The following is a 19,894-nucleotide window of genomic DNA, read 5'->3' as shown; positions in this document are numbered from 1 at the left end:
AGAGAGAGAGAGAGAGAGAGAGAGAGAGAGAGAGAGAGAGAGAGAGAGAGACAGAGACAGAGACAGAGACAGAGAGAGAGAGAGAGCGACAGACAGACAGACAGACAGACGGGCATACAGGCGCAAAGAGCAGGAGATGCATAGGCCTACAGAGATTGTGGGATAGGCTGGGGGACCAGATGTCTCATCCATATTTTGCAGCAAGTTATCACATGCAACGAGCACGGTAGGCTACGTGTTGAACGCTTTATTCCCTTTCAGTGAGGGCTGGTTTTCTTTTTTAGTTGTCATTTTTTGGGGTCTATTTCGTTAGGACCGGGACTGCTACAACTGACAACTATCTCCTGAAAGGATACAAAAGCCAGGGAAAGACAACTCTGTCCTTAAGAGCTACTTGTTGGTTGTTGCTCATCACAGAAGAACATCCAGGGGGTGAGTAATAAACAGTTTTGCATTATCGTGTAGATTTGTAAGTTTTCTAAAAATAGTGTCTTTACCTGTTGTTTTTATTGCAACGAGAAGGTTTTCAAATACAGAAAAACATGAATGCATTGTTGGAGAAAGCTTGGAAGTGTCTGACAGCTCTGCAGCGTTCAGTACTGCACATCATCAACAGGATCAATACTTTCCAAATTGTATCTCAGGCTCTTCTTTAAACACGGAAGCACTGTGGTTATTGTTGATTTTCTCTTACTCAAACTGATCAATTTACTACTGGGGGTATGTGGTGGAAATAATGCTGACTTCTGTATCCCTGAATCTGCTGAACAGTGGAGTTTATCCTGCAAAATGAAAATTTGTAATTTATAATTTTAAAACCCAGGGTGACCTGGTGACCCCTCCTCCCCCACACTCCACACACAACACACACAGTATGATTTTAGCTTTGTGCCTACTTTGTTGATGCTCACAGGCTTCCTTCCTCCTTTTTGTTTGGATTTAATGGATTAGATTTAGCTATCATGGAGCAATGTTTCTTTTTTAAAACCAAACTGTAGTTGACTCAGACAATCTAAAAGGAAGTGGCTATTATTCTCATCCGGGGTGAGAATAGAAAAACAATCTACCTCTCACCCCGGGTGAGACTTGCCAGCGTAGGCTATTCTCACCCGGTGCGAAACTAGACCTGCTTTTCCTCATTTTGGAGTGTCTATCGGTGTGGATGATCATATTGATAAAAGCCAAGAAAAAATTACGTTATAGCACAAAGTAAGCTAATTTGATCGTCTTCAAAGATGCTATGGCTATTTCACTGTTCGAATCGAGCCGAACTACGCGGGTCGCCATTTTGTTTTGACCGGAAGTTCTCGCGCTACTCCTCTCTCTCTCTCTCTTTCTCTCTCTCTCTCTCCACTGCCCACAGACAAAATTGTACGCTTTTAGTAGGCTACAGACAGTTGTAATGGAACGTTTGTTCACGGCACAGAATTCTACAATTTTTCTGTTGTCACAGTGTAGAATTCTGTTGTTTAGGGTGAACGCAAAATTTGTTGGCCTAGATCTAGGCTATAACGGTGAACGCGCACCGGGTGAGAATAGCCAAAAGACTCGCCTGCACTATTCTCACCCCGGGTGAGAATAGAGGTGGCCATCTAAAAAGGCCGGCACTATTTCTCCGAACGTTTGGGAAAATAAAGCTGGACACTATTTTTCCGAACGTTCGGGAAAATAAAACTGGGCACTATTTCTCCGAACACGCTGAAATCACATCCTTTCCTGCAAATTTCGGATATATATATATATATATAGATCTATAATTATGTTATGGGCCTACGAAAGATTGTTCGTATACAATATGGTTCAATCAGTCCAAAAAATGTCAGCAGTAAATATTTATATTAATTAAGAAATGCTACAGTTCCAAACAGTTTTTCTGCTACAGATATGACATGTTGCCTATATGAAGGGTGCTGCTCTTAAATTTTTTGGTCGCTACCCGGAATCGAACCCGGGACCTTTGAATGAGAGGCCAACACCTTAACCTCTAGGCCACGAGAGCCCCCTTCTTTGCGTTTTATCCCTTGTCTTGTGTTTCACAAGATCTGAAAAAAAATTCCTTCAAAACGTGGAAAATAATTCCAGGGTGAAAAAAATTAAAGATTTATTGAATGCCCCTTGTACATGTTTCTAATGTCAACGTTAGACTGGATTCATCTACAAAGAAAAAGATCAAAAGATATTTAGCTGACTTGTCGTATACCTAACACTTCCAAGTCAAAATTAATCTATTCAGATTCATAACAGATTACATTAGTAGTTATGCTTCATGCACCCTGTGATCTGACCAGATGCTGGGACCGTCCATCAAGGGACTGGGCGAGTTTTGCTGCATGCTCCCATCTCCACTATAGAGTTTTAACGTCTTTACCCTGACTATGAAGTAATTGTTGAACATGATGAAACTTGGAGAATGCGATATGTTTTTTTTTTAATGTCGCAAAAGAGGTTGGGGAAAATGTGGATTCATAACAGATTACATTAGTAGTTATGCTTCATGCACCCTGTGATCTGACCAGATGCTGGGACCGTCCATCAAGGGACTGGGTGAGTTTTGCTGCATGCTCCCATCTCCACTATAGAGTTTTAACGTCTTTACCCTGACTATGAAGTAATTGTTGAACATGATGAAACTTGGAGAATGCGATATGTTTTTTTTTTAATGTCGCAAAAGAGGTTGGGGAAAATGTGAGTGGGTGGAAACTTGAGAGTGTACTTTTAGTGAAGGTCGTTTTTGAATCCCAAAAGATAACACCATATTCCAACAATGGAATCTTTGTGAATATCACTCTGTTATCAGATGTCTTTATTTACAAGGAAAATCACCATTGACTAATTTAAAGGAGATGTTAAGTGTTCACCTTACTTAAAGCCCTGCCCTTATTGTGAAACTGTTAAATATTGGTTAAATTCCAATCAGGCTGTCTTCATCCTCCATCCCCATTGCTAAAGAAGCCAAAGGGGCAACCTTGAAGTGGACTGGTTATGCTGTCCTGTTTTTGGGACAGTGAGGATGTCATTATGACCAACAATTTTAGAAAATAACCATACCATAACTGGGCACACATGGAATGACATCAAGCGACTAGCCCAGGATAGGGAAAGGTGGAAAGTGTTTGTTCGTGGCGTTATGTCCTGATCCAGGGTGAGAAAGGCAATGATGATAACTGGGCACTATTTATTTGGCATTGTTGATGAAACTATGATATAACTTTGGCTAAGAAAAGATGACAGAAGCTGTGAGAAGGAATCTTCCCGTTGCATGACAGTTCTCCAGTGCACAGAATGGTGAAGGCAACTCAGATAGTAAAGTAGTGTGTCTATAAAATTTTCCCACTCCCACCCTGTTTATGGGATATAGCAGTGTCTGACTTTTTCCTGTTCCCAAATCTTAAAAAAAAAATGCTTAAAGAACAGTGTTTCCATGGTGATAATGATGCTATATCTGCAGTGCAAGAATGGTAGGGGTCCAATCTGTGGTCATATTCTGCTCAATGACTTTTGAAGGTCAAACAAAGATGGCAAAGGTATGTCCGTTTACAGGGAGAGGAAGCATGATGCGTGCTAAATTTCAACTTTCTAGCTTTCTTCTTTTGTCATGGTGATGGGAAAGACTTATTGATCGCCCGTTGTATTTGTGTGCTGGACCATATGAGCACCTGCTGTTAATGCTTGGTTTCATTAACCAATGCTTTGCAATGTGCTGTGGTAATGCTCAAAACCAAAGTCATAAGTACATTAGGTTTCCTCAGCAGTGAACGATTTAATTTACAACAATGTTCTTTGTTTAAAATTTTCAGGAATATACCTGTTCAAAAGACAGAAACAGTGCTCTTGGTGCGACAATTGAAAGTTGAAACATGGATCTCATTGAACATTTAAAATCCAAGTATAAAGTGAGTGTGGTTTTTCATCAACCTGTTGCTAGATTGGGCAAGGAACACATTTTTAGCTTGTATGAACCATTTGTAGCACAACTTCTAAAACTTCTGGGTAGCAAGTTTTGATGAAAAAAGGTCTTTGGTCTTGTGTGCTGGTCTAAACATTCATTTTACTTTAATTAACAAGTATAATTTTACAGGATGTAAGTTTAGAACTTATATTAATAAAGTTTAAAGGCATCTGCTATACTATTATTTACACTATGAATATAAACACAAGTCAATCTTCCACAGAATCAAATCCTAACGGGTGTTCATTGTTTGAAACACTTTTACCAAGTTTTGTTACTGATTTGATAGGTTGTGGAAATTATTGAAGGACTTGAGATCAGGAATTTCAATCATAGCTGTTTTTCTTGAAATCTTGATTTATGATGTTATTGTAGAACCTGATAACTATATTCAGTTTCATGAACTCATTTGCTTACAGGTTTTATTTTTTGTGTCTTAGGTGTCTTCCGAGACGGAGGCATATCTGCAGTCACAAATGAAATCGATTGGCGAGTTGCAAAACAATGATCAAGAAAAGCTTGACAAAGGAGAGAATGACAATGTACAGGAAAACTTTGACAGCAAAATTTCTGCAGATTTTGATGGAAGTGTGAAGCAGTTTTCTGTTCCGTCTGCAGCCCTCCCAGGTAAGTTCTTGCCATTGTCACCATTGGCAAATCTGAATGGTAAAAAAAAGAACGCAAGGTTTAATTCAAATTCAAATGTTTTCAATCTTGTCTCAACACGACTAACCTTTTTTTAAACTCTTTCTCAATCACCTTTCATGCCCAGTATGTACTCAGTTTTGCTTCTTTACACCCGCGACATCCAATGAGATGAAACATTTATTTTTTCCTCATTTTGATCTGTTGCATTTATTTCTCATGCTCTTTTTACAAAATTTGCTTGAAAAATGTAGGAAACATTGATATGTTTAGAGATTACTGGAAACTATTTTGGAATGGTTTCTTAAACTTTTTGTGTGCTCCATTCCTTCAAGTGTTATGATTGGTAGTAAAAGATCACTGTGATCTTTTTGCTCCGCCCCCGCCCCTCCCTTTAGATGGTGTGCCCATTGATGTCATCAAACCTAAAGATGCTGCCCGGAGACCTGGAATCCTTGTCAACTTTCATGGCGGTGGAACTGCTGGGGGATCTTGTAAATCGGCTGAGGCCATGTGCAAGCTCCTTGCCAGGTGAACTTTGATTGCTCAAACGGAAGGACTTCCGTAACGAGCGACCACCCCATCAAACACAATAAAGAAGAGGCCTAGACCTAACCCTACCCCAACCCCTACCCCTACCCCTACCCCTACCCCTACCCCTACCCCTAACCCTACCCTTACCCCTACCCCTACCCCTACCCCTACCCCAAGCCCTCAATTCTGTTCTGTCTCATAGTGGTCGCTCGTTACGGAAGTCCTCCTGCTCAAACTGTTTTGAAATTGTTTTTGAGTTCTATGTTTGAACAGTGTTCTGTATATAGAGTAGATGATATGAAAAGTTAGTAGAAAGAGTGCTGAATCAGTAGGTGGAAATGGATATGGCACACTGTTTGAAGCACAGACTAATGGAAAGTTTGAACATTCTTTGACTGTGCAGCGGATCTTCGTACATTCTGCCCTCTGCTTAGGGATGTGCATGTGGTGTCATTTCAAGTGCAAAGACAAAGAGGAAAGTGGATTAACTTTGTTTGTAAATAATGACTCAAAGAAGAATTTTAATGGGAAAAGAAAACTGGAAGTTATTTTCAAATGTGACTGTAACAAATGTCTAGGTTTTTGTTATAAAAATCGTGTATAATGATTTGGTTCTTCTATGAATCTGTTAAAGACTTTTAAAATAAATTGGTTCTTTATTATTTAGACTCGAAAAGTGTAGTATCCTGTTCTCTTCCACTTATCCATATCGTATTGAAACAATAAAATGTGCAGGATTTTAATCCTTGAGTTTGCTGTCTCGCCAGGGAGCTGAAGTGCATTGTGGTGAACGTTGAGTACAGGCATGGTCCCAAATACAAGTTTCCTGCCATGTTTGATGACGGCAAGGCAGTAGTCAGATGGATACACATGAACAAATCTCTAGTTGGTATGCACTATGGCGGATAAGTATGTTGTCTTAAAAAATTTTACACACATGGTGAATATTTTTCTCATTGCCCGTAGTTTTCTGAAAACTCTTTATCGGTCTGCTTTGTCTTCCTCATGTTCAGTGTTCTCTTATTGTAAGCTGTTCCCAAGCCCAATTCGGCAGCAATTTTGTCTCGATTCACCTTGAATTATACCTCAGCAGTATACATAAAAGAAAAAATTGCGGTTGACCAGACATTGCATATGGAAAGTCTTATGTTCTTTTTCAGCTGTTAGTTAATGCATGTATGTAAAAAAAAAAGGGGGGGGGTACCGAAAGGTCAAAGTGACGGATATGAAGCGAGGAAAGGGGGGGGGTGTTGGGGGGCTTGAATATATTGTCAGTTTCAGGGAAGGGGAGGAGGTTTCAGGATGTAGGTTTGGGGGAGCCAATATTTTTTTCTGACATCATATATGGCCAGATATTTTTATATTAATATCTTGGTAATATTCGAGTAATTGTGGCACTGTTAAATCTGTCTTTTTTTCTTTCTCTCTGTTATCTCTGTCTGTGTATCTTTCCTATTTTCCATGTATTGGATGAGAGGAATGTTACTGTTTGGACATGCTTCTGTTTGCTGGAACAAACAAAACAAAGAAAGCTCAGGAATACAATTTTCTGCTTTTGCAAAATCATCTACATTTATTAAAATGCATTTCCCTTACCTTCTAACCTTCCCATTAGTACGTGATGTATAATTTCAACAACAAATACTGTTAATTTTAAAAATATATAACATTGTGCAATGATGATCCCTGCCCTCAGGTGGGGAAAATGACAGCAAAATCGGTGTCATTGGATCCAATGCTGGTGGAGGAATTGCTGCCACATGTGCCTTTGAGATACCTGTAGTTGACTATCAGGTGACTTTGACTTTCTTGTTCCCTTGTACCATTCACTTTGGGGCTCATAGTTTTGGAACTTCACTGAAAGTTCTATCTCTCTGAAGCTGAAAGTTGGAATTTTTGACGAAAACCATCTGATGTTCTTTTGTTTTAATAACATTGAAAATGAAATAAGAATTTTGACAATGTTAAATGAGAATTTCATTAACCCCTGTCTATTCTCTTAATTAGTAGACAGATTGTGGGCTATTTTTTAAAATACCATCTTGTAATTTCTGTCTACTTTCTTTACACATCACTATTATTGTAGACGTCTGTGTAATCTTCTCTTAGCTGAAGCACTCTTTTAGACTCGTGCAGAATAACATTTCACTGTAGAAGCCACACCTATGTCAGCTGTTAACAAGCATCACCAACACCAGGGGGGGAATTCAACATTCAAATTTTTGTGTGGAGCAGATCTTTCTATCCTCTCTGGAACATTTTTTTGTCAGTTAGGGTACTTACTACCCATTATGCCATCTGGCGTTTAGGGTAGCAACAAAGGATCCCCAGCTCTGTCTGTTTTGGGTCATCTTGGTCAACGTCCCGCACGAATATTTCCAGGACTTCATTTCAGACATTACTGTGCATCTCCAGGTCACCTTGGGTCTGCCCCTCTTGCGATGTCCTTTGGGTGTCCAGGGAGTGCAGTCTTTACAATTGAGTCTGGTTCTCTTCTCAGAATATGCCCAATCCTTCTCCATCTTCTCCTTGTTATTATGGTTGTCATGTCCTCTTGCCTACATTTCCGTAACAGATCTCTAGTGTCCTAACGAGTGACAAAGTCCACTGTTTTTAAAATTATATACATGTGCATCTAGCAGGATATAACATGTCAGTAAGAGTGAATGAGTTGGTGGAATATAATCTCTGTTGCTTCCATAGATTCTGGTGTACCCCCTGGTGGACTGGAGATGTCAGGACCCATCCTATGAGGAGTTTGAGTTTCCAGGGAGTTGCATGAACTTTGCCGAGATGGCCAGGAAGTACGACAAACATGTTCTTGAGAAACACTTAGACATGAGGGGCCAGGTCTTTTCTGCCAGTCTAGTGTGATGGGTAGAGCCTAAGCTAAAGAAGTTGTTTTGTTATCTGTGGCCAGTCAGAGCTGTACAAAACTCGTCAGTGTATTGTGACTATAGTGTTGTTTATGCACACGGGATGTTGCCCCCCTTTTTTAAAACTGACTGATTGCATTTCATGAATGAAACGTGTAGAGTGTTTAACACACGCAATGTGTGTACAAGAGACAGCGAATAATAGGTGAACCATGAGTGAAAGTGTGTGTGAATGTGTTTGTGTGTGTGTGTATGTTTGTGGTTTTATTATAACTTTTTGGTAAGTGTTTTAAGTGTTGGAAGAAAGTTTTAAATTTTGCTTTGGTGGCGGCCGTAGTCCACTCTCGTCGATTTTGGACCACCGGGGGATCTTTAACGTGCGCTACTTGCACATGGGACCGCTGAGATTTTACATCCTTGTCCGAGAGGGCTAGATGTTAGATCTTTCCTACCATAAAATCAGGGGTGTGGCTGAAAGACAGTAGTAAGAAGGAGCCAAGGAGTAGCAGTAGAATGGCTGCAGAAAGAGTCGGGAGCCCAGAGAAGGGGGCAAAGGAGGTGAGGGGGTGGGGGCAGAAAGTGAAGATGAAAGCAGACGGCAGAACATTTTGAGAGAGCCGGAAAGGATGTGAAAGGAGAAAATTTTAAAGAAGAAAACTTTCCGTCGCTATCAGGATTCAAACCTATTGAATGAGAGGTGAATACTTTAACCTCAAGGCCACGAGAGACCCCTGTGTATATGTGTGTGTGTGAGAGAGAGAGAGAGAGAGAGAGAGAGAGAGAGAGAGAGAGAGAGAGAGGGAGAGGGAGAGGGAGAGGGAGAGGGAGAGGGAGAGAGAGAAAGAGAGAGAGAGATCCATTCATAGGTCTATTTACTTACTTGCATTGTTGGTGCATATCTGTTCTGTGTAATTTTAAAACATCGTTTTGCTTGTTCAAGTGAGTAAGGAATCAAACTTTATGTGTTTCTCTAACTGGCACTCAAACTCAATTCTCCCGATGTGATGTCATTCTGCCTATTTTTCAGGATTGTAGATGGAAGCATCAGCAGCGAGGCTGACAGAACTAACCCCCGTGCTTCACCGCTACTGCAGAATGACTTTTCCCGTCTGCCACCTACACTACTTTTCATCGCAGAAATCGACCATTTCAAACATTCAAACTATGGTATGACATGAACATTTGTTATACCTTTTTAAAAATATTTTCATGGCTCAATATCTTTGCCTCTTCACTGCCAAGTAATTTCCGTTGTACTACGAAGAGGGAAACGGGGTTGTTTGTTTGAGAGTTTTAAGTTCCTACTTATCACTAACAGTTCAGTCATGAGATTTCACTGGATGAATTCTTCTGATTAGTTTCATGACTTGTGTAGAAGATTCAGCACACAGAAGAAAGATAAAAGAGCACATTGTGAGCTGGGCATGTTGCCTGTTGTGTGGGTAGCTCAGTTGTATTGATATGATAATTTGGTAACTTTTTTTGTTTTCTGCTCAAAGATAAGCATTCTCTTTCTTACAAGTTTTAAGAATGCAGAAAGGAAGTTGCTCCTTTTAGATGGTACATTACAGCATTGTTCTCAAAATGACAATTGGCAGGGTGTTCAGTTTTGTGTATTGCTGTTGCTTTAAAATATTCTACAACCATAGTTTGGTCTTTTGTCTGTATGTTCACATGTCTGTGACACTTCAACATAGGAAATATCACTAAGTGACAATGTTTAGATTCAGATAACAGCATGCTGTTCATGTGCCATTTCTGTTTGATAGGATACAGTCTTAGAAATTTTTTGGCTGCTCTCTCATTTCTCAAAGATCTCTCAGTTGTACTATTTTATATTATTATTCATGTCACTACTTTTTCCTCAGAGTTCAAGGGCAAGCTGAAGGCTGCCAATGTAGACTGTGAGAGTAAACTGATGAGGGGTGCCATGCATGGGTTCTTCTCTCTTCCTGGTGAGTCCGCTGTTCTAAGAAAGACCCGTAGCCTTCACAAATTCAAGCAGGGACTGGTTTAGTGTGACTTTTTCTCCCAATCATTCTTCCACTGTCTGATTGTGGAATATGTAGCTTCAGATCAATGTTTTTTTTTGGTGGTAGTTTTCCCCTAAGTTATAACTAGGCCTTTTAATGGATGGTCAGAATTAAGATAGAATTTGTTGAATGTTGTAGATTGCTGTTTCCAGTTTGGTTGTTAGGTTTGTGGAAGTCACAGAATGTGGTAAAAGAAATTTCAAGTCTTAATTGATTTATTATTTCTATCTCCCTGGTAAAACAAGCTGTAGTTGACAAGTTTATGACGGTTTTAATCCCACTGTGATGGCCAGTACTGGATCATTTGATAAATAATAGCATTTGTATATCGTATATCCCAGCTTAATTGGAAGCTCTATGTGCTATATTACCTGAAACATCTAGAGGTGTCATCTGTGATTCAGAAGTTGATGTGTAATGACCCTTTAGCCTTCACGGTCGCAAACTGCTCTTGCACATTCTGCTATACCTAGGCCTGTCTTTGGTCTTAATGATGTCCATCTATGATACTCTTTCTCTACCTCTAGCTCTCCTGACTCACATCCTTCTCCCTAGCACCCTTTTCACAATGGTCTGGTGTCGTTTTAAGTTACCAAAGTATTGTATTTTTCTACCTTTTTTTTTTGTTAAGTAGGGTTTGTCTTATGTGGAGAATCTGACACCCCTCTTTGTTAGTCTTTTTTGCTTTCCAGCTGATTATGGCCTTTCTGCAGTAGCACCACATCTCATCTCAAACACAGCTATAAATTTTGTTTTCTTCTTTCGTTGCTGAAGTCCAGGTCTCAGCGCTATAAAGGAATATTGGGAAGATGTAACACTTCACCATTTTCTTTCTTAAAGGTAGAGATTATTGCCTGGAGGTAAATAATTTGTGCATTTGGCTGAATCTTGTTTGTTACATTTGCTATCCTTAAATTTATTTCTTTTTCACTTCTGCCATCGTCTGTGATTGTTGCCCCTAGATATTTGAACTGGATTGCCTTCCTTGTCTTCAGCACCTCCTGTCAATCTTTTGTTGTGCTTTCTTCCGATGAGTTTCTTAATATTGTCGTGCATCTTTTTCGAAAGTTCTGAAATGCTATGTTTGGTCAACCCTTCTATATGGCTGTGAATGCTGGACAATCACTAAAGACAGTGAAAATAAAATAGAAGCTACAGAAATGTAGTTTCTTAGGAGACTGCTAAGAGTATCGTGGAAGGAAAAGAAATCAAATGAGGTAGTGCTTGATGAAGCCCACGTTGGTCGCTCAATGTTAAAAACAATCAGGAAACGACAAATGCAGTTTTTGGGACACATAAATAGACATAAGGGTCTTGAACACCTAGCTCTCACTGGCAAAATTGAGGGCAAGTGAGGCAGGGGAAGACCCAGAACAACATACTTGGGTAACCTAAACTTGGGTAACAGGGAAAGATCAGGGAAACGTAGCTTTTTTGAGAGCATCCGAGCAAAGGAATGAATGGAGAACCATGATCGCTGATGTCTGTCGCAGATCTGGCACTGGATGATGATGATGATGATCTTTCTCGAATTATTTTACCTATTTGCTATATTTATTTCAGAACATTCTCTATCAACCCAAGTTGTATTTTAGTTGGATTAACTTGTCTAAGTCTTTGTATTCGGGTATATTTTTTGGCTCTCTTCCTCTTTGTCATAAGATCTAAGATTTCCTCAGTGATACATTTTTTTCTGTTATTCTCTCTTTTATTAGCATTCTACTCCACATGTGATGCTATCACTGAAGTTTTTCCATTTAACATTTATCTTTTCATTGCAAGTTTCTCTTTTGTATTGTTTCATTGCTTCATTTTTGAGAACTTCGTGTCTGTTTTTAACTTCCACTTGGTACCCTATTCTTTCTTCTGTTTTCAATTTCCCATTGTCAGTATAAACGTTTGTTTTCTTACCAGCCCTGTTCTTCAAATCCTTCAGCTTTATGGTAACTTTTGCAATGAGGGAGTTGTGGTCAGGGTTTATGTCAGCTCCTGGATATGTTTTACATTCTTTCATGCTGTTTCTCAATCTTTTTCTTATCTTGATGTAATCCAGTTTGTGTCTGTCAACATGTCCAGGGCTTTTCCAGGTATATTATCTTCTGGCTAGTTGTTGAAAGTAGGGTTTTGCCATCCTTACATTCTTCTCACAAAAACTTACGTCTTTCACCTCTTTTGTTTTGTTCTCGTATTCCTTTGTTGCCAGTTATGTCTTGGTATTTTCCCTTTCCAACTTTAGCATTTAGGTCTCCCAATACTTCATTCGATTTTACTTCTTTCAGGATCCTATCTGTTTCTTCATAATATTCCTCAATCTTTTAATCTTCATTTGTAGAGGTTGGGGTATAAGTATGGAGTATTGCGATGTTAAACAGTTGCTTCCATTTTCGGTGTGATGTTTCTTTTGCTCATTGGCCTATATCTCATAGTCTATTTCTCAAACTTTTCTCTCAGGAATATTTCTACTCCATGTACATATTGCCAGCCACCAGATTGTATGAGGAGGAAGCTATTTTTCTATAGTATACACCTTCATTGGTCCATCTCGTCTCTCTGATATTCATAAATTCAAGTTCACTTACTTCTTTTACTAGATTATCTAAATTCCCTGGTTTGTAGAGGGCTCTCACATTCTATGTTCTATATTATTACCCTTGCCAATCCTAGAACACTCGGAAACATTCTCAGCTTCCTGGAAAGCATATAGCGCAACTGACCAATTAAATGCTCAAACACTAACAAACTGACAAGATCTTTCGCTTATTCCAGATAAGTTGGAATCCTCTGCAAAGTCTAAGTGAAATGAAACAAAATGGGCAGATTAACCCTTAGTAATTGTTTTTTTCTACTCAATTAGATAGGTGTAAACAAGTAAATGTGCTAGAGTAAATTTGACATATGTTGGACAAGAAAGTTCAGGGATAAGATCTAAATTATACCATGAGTGGTTTATGAATTTGTTAACAAACAGTTTCTGTAGATCTATAGAGTGTGGGTGAAGATCAGGTCTGCCTAGATGATGTGTTTCTTCTCGATAGTTTGTTTCAACTTCCCTGAATTGTATACATTTAGGATGAATTTGTAAGAACCCTGTGTTGTTTCGATAATGAGTGAGTATTTGAATAAATACTTCATTTTTCCTCAGGATGAAAGGCTTTTGTAACATATGTAGTGGTACTTTTGTGTTCATATTTGATATATTACATTCATTATACGTAACTTCTTTTGCACAAAGAGGTCTTACTGAGTGCATTTTCAATCTCATAGCTTGTCATCCTTCATGGACTTTCGTTTAAAGACCTGTATGCCAGTGCCCTTTATAAAAAAAAGATCTTTCACCCTTTCAATCAATCTTCATATTATTTACAGGTATGTTTCAAGAGGCCAACCAGCGGGCTAGAGACATCATAGCGCAGTTTTTCAAGAAGCATGGAGTCTCTTAATGACAGTGAATGTTGTGGCGAACGTTAGCTCCACTGACCGTACAAGAGACTTAGTTTTGTGATGCTGAGACTGTGACATGCAGACTGTCAACTTGGGTTGTTTATTAAATGTAGGTCAACAAATTACTGAGGATGAGCATAACATTTGTTTTTCGGTATTTATACGAACATTTTTGATGTTTCTTTTATTGTCAATGAATGAAAGTCCCCCCCCCCCCCCCCCCCCCCTCTCCGAATACTACACATCTTGATATCCAGCCTATAACATCATGGATGTAGACACTTTGCAACCTTGTTACTTAACTTGGCATAGATGTTTATTATGTATTACTTTTTCTATAAAGAATTGTTCATAGAAGTCGTTTTTTTTGTTGCAATTTGGTAGTGGGAAAAATGACAGTTGAGGGTTAGTGCTTAGTTGGTACTGCTGCTATACAACCTGCAGAATTCCTTTTTATTTGTTATTCCTGCTTGTTTTCCTCCACACTGTTTGACATTCACTTTGTTGATGTGCTATATTCAGTTTCTGCCTGCGAGTTTATCACACAAGTCATTCTGAGAATACAGTCTTTTTTGTCTTTCTCTTTGAATAATTTCTTTTATGTATAGTAGCACCCTTTTTTTCTTTTTTTCTATTCATATTCATTGGCTATTTAGCCTGAGGCTTCTTTTTTTCCCACTTCGAAATGATTGCCCTATACCTGTAGACTTTTTCTTCTCTTCAACCTTAACAAATTACTTAGGTACATCGTAAGTGGTGAACATGGGATGACTTCATGTTTGATATATTGTTTTTTTCTCTTGTCCATCAATATTCAGTTCAAACCCGAAAGAAATTGATGAGATTCTCCACTTCAAGAAATCTTGATTGTGTCTCTGAATGTTTTTATATTCTGAAACTTGTATTGGATGCGTTCAATGAAAGCCTGACTTTATTCTCGTTGCTTGTCATTTTTAATATTTTTTTGGTTTTTTGCTCGCAAAGTCACTTAAGATAGTTTTGCCGTCAATGACATAATTTGGTCCTTACTATAAGGTAGTAGAATTCTCTCTGATACTAAGGTTGATGAAGTTTGTAGGAAGAAAACAGCGGAAGTGTTTATAACTGTTACATTACTATAAATGGTGCTGTTTTTTTTATTTTGTTGGTAACTATTCTAAGTCATGTTGTTTTTAAATTTTTTAAAATGAAACAGTAGCGTGCCGTTTTTAAAAATGCAGACTGATGCATCTCAGTGGTGTGAGATTCAATGATTATTTTGACGGTGGGTGAGATTATTCTTTTTTTGATATGTCTTTATTCTACGGATTTTGCTTCACTGGAGTTTTTTGAAAACGGGTTAGTTTTTGAACGCCATCATATTCTGCATGTGATGTCAATACAGCCTAGCATGCATGTTGTGAAACACACAGACATAGTGGACAGGTTTTCAGGTCCTGTATTTTTTCTTGTACATGTACATTCTTTGTATTTAGCTCATACATAGTGAAATTTGTACGTTACAAAAAGATTTTCGCTTCCCGCCAATTTCTCTTTGTGCATGCCAGACTGTATTTCCTCCTGCTAACAGTCCAGTTAGTGCCAGACATCTTGTGAGTTTCACATGACTTTCCTTATTATTATAATAATTGTCAGTGATAACCAGGAACTGCCTGTGTCTGCTGTGAATGTCAAAGTTACTGAGATAAGGTCACAATAACTCTTCCTTGGCTTCAAACATCTAACAGCAGTCAAAATGAATGGTGTGTCTGACTGCAGTCATAACAGATGGTGTGTTTGAATGCAGTCATAAGGAAAAGTGTCTCTAACTGCAGTCAAAATGAATGGTGTGTATGGCTGCAGTAATAATAGATGATGTGAATGGCTGCTGTCGTAATGTGTGATGTTTCTCAAAGAATTCCTGGAATTCTGGAATACCCCTGAAGTTTTTCTTGGCTCTGTTTTATGTTAACCCTATCCGTACATTGTGTTTTACTATCGTATCCTTACAACGTTTGGAACTCTGCTACCACTTTCCAAAGAGGAAATTACTCGTTAATCCGATCCGTACGCTTTGCATAGCTGTCTGTCAAAATGATTTTTTGAGAAATACTGAAAGTTTCAAAGAGATTCTCGTACTAGAAGCATTCTAAAATGTGAAGAATACAACCCTGGGGGTTCAAAATGACCCCTGGGCATACGGAACACAATATTGAACATTTAAATGATGGTGTAAACCTTGGTCCCTAATCAGGGCTCCTGGCTGACATGGTGGTGAAAACATTTAAAAAATGGAAAGAGAACTATTGGGTTGTTTAACTTTCAAATCCTCAATTTTAATTGTTGGCCAAGATTATAACCAACTGCCCCTATGGAGCTGACAACTTGGGTACAGTCTGCTGTATTTGTATTTTTTCATACTTTTTACATGTTTCTACTGATCACAAAGTTATCAGAAATGATATTGTAGTTTTCTTGCCTTTTTGTTCCTGAGTTAGTGCAATCATTTTTTGGGGTTTACTTATTTTATAGAATTGTTTTATTGCAATCAACTGTTTTCATATCTGTGCAATCAGTCACTGTTGAGAAATCCATTTAACACAGATATTTTATATTTGAACTTCAGCAGAAATATTGAACACAGAAAGATTACACAGAAGATATCAAGACAGTCTTGATACAGGCTAGTCGTGTGCTGTGCACTTTCATTCTATTTGTTGTTGCTCATTTTAGAAGATATTTTTAGGGAGATGTGAGATTTTCTAATTTTCTCGTCTACGTGCAACAAAGACTTTGTTTTAACATTATTCATAGTGTTCAGCTAGAGCAGATAATGTTGGGTCTTTTTATTTGTTGTATGGAATACAATTATTGCTCAATTCTGGCATTTAAAAAAATCTGTGCTGTCAGTTTGTGCCAAGTTTGTTTTTGAAGTATTGTTGATTTTATTGTGTTTTACAGTGTTGCAGTATCCTACTTATATATGCAATGAATCATCAAAACAGTCAAGTTGTCAGTTCTTGTTCTTGAAGTCTTTATTGAACTTGGACAAGTTTTCTTAAGCATCATATAGATTTGTCAGAAGAATAAACTACATGGTAACTTGTGATGTCATCAACACATTGCCTTTTGTGTTTGTGGATGATGATGGGAAAAGGATGTCGGCGATTGAATTGAGACAAGCATTATTACATCAGGAAGAGAGGCAGAAATAAGTATCAAGCGATTATCAGAAATGTAACCGGCTGAGAGAAAAATATTCTAGAAATAATGAGAAAAGTTGTGCCCCACTCGGGTTCAGACTACAGCTGTCACTGCTGTGTTAAATTTGTGGTCACTTATGCTGCTGCGGCTGATGGGTGTAAGTACCAGTATGGGAAGTTGAAAAATGGCAATAGTGAAATTTTGGATGCTGCTTAATGTGGTTTCGTTTCATGCTCAAGCGATAGACAACATTTTTTTGAGGCATTGCTCTTAAAACCCATTAAATATTGGTATGTAATTATTCATAGGCATCATCGCCATGGTAACCTTGGGTATTTTTCTTTTGAAACGGCACCCTACTTGTTGCTTTGGATGTTATTATTTATTGAGCAAACTTGCAGCTGCAGTTTTTTGTGCCATTTTGTGTTTTTTGCACCTTTGTTGATGTGGGACCAGATTCTTGGAAATTCTGGAGCGTAATAGATTTCTGGAGATTCAATGCTTAACTGCTAATTTTGCTGAGCTTTTTTATCTTGAAGATTTTTCTCATTATATTTTAATTGCTGATGTTGGTGTTTTCCCCCTTTTTTATGTTTTTTAAAACTTGTTTCAGCTTAATGTATGGGCCAGTGGTGAAGTTATGTTGTCCAGTATTTTTGGCTGGGGGATGTTATTTGCTGTTATGGAAATCAGGTTGATATGCTTTTCTTTCTCTCCTGAACATATGAGTAGGGTTATGGAGAACAGTAGTAGAAAGTTGTAGTTTTTACCCTTTTTTGTCTGTTTTCATGCTTTTTAAAGCGGATATATTATTTGTGTATGTCTTGCAACACCTCACAGTGAGATATAGTTCAAAATTGTGGCTCAGGTGTTCTCATTATGAGCTGTGGTTTGTTGTATGACCATCATTGTTTGTGGACCTCTCTGTGGTCTGCCTGGGGAAGATAGAGAAAATTACTGGAGTTGTACATGAGTTATATTGGTTTCTAATGTAGTGAGTTGTTGTTTCTTGAAGACTTCAGTGAATGTTGGCTCTCTCTCTCTCACTCTCTGTCAGGGATGATTTGTAAAGAGTTCCACCAAGTGTCAGTGGGTTTGTGTGATTACATTTTCCAGTAGTTCCTTGTTGGCATATTTTTGTCAGTGGGTTCATATGATTACATTTTCTAATAGTCCACTGTTGGTATTTTTGATTGGGGACATCATCTTCTTTAAGCCTCTGGTGTTTCTCTCATATAAACCTTTGTTTGTCTTAATTCTCTTGTTCTGTCTCTCATCATTGTTTAGTTTTGTTTCTTTCTTTTTCACTCATGTATAGAGTTTTGATTGCCAATACATGTACTTATTATATCTTTGAACCTCAAACTTTTCTCTTGTCTGATTGTCTGTATATTTCTGATTTTCACCAAGTGAAGATTTTCCCATAGCTGTATTCCTATATATGCATTGTACTGTTTTGCAAGTGAATCAATACTGGTGTGTGACCTTTTCTGTATTTGTAGTAATGACAATGAGAACTAGTAGCCGATTATAGAATCTGTGTATAGATATTTACTATTGCTGCCTTTGCTTCTCATCATTTGCCTTGATATTCACTGATTTCATATTAACCAAGATGTTTTCATATAAGCTTGTACATGACACTCTATACTTTTGTTCTGTAAGCTATTACTGTTGGTTTTTTTTCCATCATTTTCTAGGATACAAATTCGTCCATGTATTATAAATTATACATATTATACTTGATTATTCAACTATTTAGAGCCTCCATAAATAGATTTACATGAGGCACAGGTGACAAAAGCAAATATATTACTCTATTAGGAAGACATATTATAATACAAGTACCTCCCGTGAAGTGAGTCTGTTCTGTTTATTTACTTATGATAATGTTCGTTTATTTTTATATAAATGAGTTGTTGACCATAACAAACATTAAAGAAGTGTATTTTTAGAATTGTATGTGACACGCTTTACATGTTAGCCCTTTGGTGCTCTTTCTCATGTTATGAAATCCACAGAGCAAAGTCCATATCTGTAATTTTCTCCGTTAAATTCAAATGTGGTTTATGCCATGAAATCCCACTTGTTCTTGTTCTAAGAGCATTTTGCATTATTTTATCTCGTTATGTATATATATCTACAGTTATGTGAAGCAGATTAGGTTAAAAGACAATCAACTTTTGTGTGGCTGACCTGGGTTTTGATCAGTGCGAAAGGCATTTATCTGTTGAGTATGCAAATTTTGATGTCAGTCAATTAAAAAAATAGTCATAATTGTGTTTAAAGGGTACCGGTACAAACCTCATGTAAGAAAAAAAAATGGCTGATAATATTATTGAGCCATTTGGGGGTTATATTTTCACTTCCCCTTTTTTTTTTAGAATTTGGATATAAATATATCAGTCTGCCAAATTGAACCTATATAATATATATGTGTGGAGAAAATCGTTTGTTTGCAGGCAAGGATTCTATGCTGTTTGATACTTGGTCATTGTTGTTTGCTATTTGTGAGCTAGACTGTGGTTAGTATTCTTTATTCTTTCTATCTTTAAATGTTGCACAATAAACATCTTGATGACTAAAAGAATAATTCAATCTGTTCTAAATGTATTACATATGTTAATACTTTTCAATAGTATAATATAATATCAGAGCACTTGGAGCATGGCGAGTCTGCATTTTAGTTTTTCTTTGTTCTAGTATTTCCTTTTGTGCGGTTTTATGCCTCAGATGCACACTGTACACGTACAACATACATTCGATATATATATTATGTTGAGTAATTTTTGTTTGTTGAATTTACTTACTTAATTAGCTGCACTCCAGGTTTTTTCATCTTGCCTTACATCCTGCTTTCAACCATGAAGTGCTATCTGCTTTATATGTAATAAAAAAGATAATCCGTGAGAGTGATGGGGTCTTTGGTTTGTCCTTTGTTGGGTTGGTTTTTGTCTGTGGAGAAATTTACTTTACTTTTGTTTTTGTAAGAGTACTCGCAACACAATTAAGTCATATATGTGTGGAAGATTAATGGTGTTACAAACACAAAAGAAAAGGAGGAGAGACAGCAGCTGTGGGTTGTGAAGGGCTCACGGGCTTGAGCCCCTGCCCCCTCCCCACCCACCACCCCAACTCTATCCCAAAGTAAATGAAAGTTTCTCCATAATGAAATAAGCAGTTGAAACCGTTATGACCGCACGCAATGAACACAAAGTGATCAACTTGGCGGC

The 19,894-nt window shown here is 37.9% G+C and overlaps 1 protein-coding gene across 1 annotated transcript in view; it reads left to right on the top strand.

The window, feature by feature from the left end:
* Positions 1-19,574, top strand: part of LOC101856186 — a 38,509-nt gene extending 18,935 nt beyond the window's left edge. The window contains exons 11-21 of the mRNA XM_035970146.1: positions 2,517-2,544; positions 2,918-3,004; positions 3,854-3,893; positions 4,390-4,576; positions 4,993-5,125; positions 5,896-6,017; positions 6,825-6,922; positions 7,832-7,932; positions 9,032-9,171; positions 9,873-9,959; positions 13,404-19,574. Of these exons, the coding sequence (XP_035826039.1) occupies positions 2,517-2,544; positions 2,918-3,004; positions 3,854-3,893; positions 4,390-4,576; positions 4,993-5,125; positions 5,896-6,017; positions 6,825-6,922; positions 7,832-7,932; positions 9,032-9,171; positions 9,873-9,959; positions 13,404-13,477 (1,097 nt within the window). The 3' untranslated portion in view covers positions 13,478-19,574. The remainder of the gene's footprint in view (positions 1-2,516; positions 2,545-2,917; positions 3,005-3,853; positions 3,894-4,389; positions 4,577-4,992; positions 5,126-5,895; positions 6,018-6,824; positions 6,923-7,831; positions 7,933-9,031; positions 9,172-9,872; positions 9,960-13,403) is intronic.
* The last annotated feature ends 320 nt before the right edge of the window (positions 19,575-19,894 follow it).

This window comes from Aplysia californica, unplaced genomic scaffold (genome assembly GCF_000002075.1).
Source record: "Aplysia californica isolate F4 #8 unplaced genomic scaffold, AplCal3.0 scaffold00225, whole genome shotgun sequence".
Lineage (NCBI taxonomy): Eukaryota > Metazoa > Mollusca > Gastropoda > Aplysiida > Aplysiidae > Aplysia > Aplysia californica.
The sequence above is the reverse complement of the archived record's forward strand: the minus strand, read 5'-3'. Positions and strand labels throughout refer to the sequence as shown.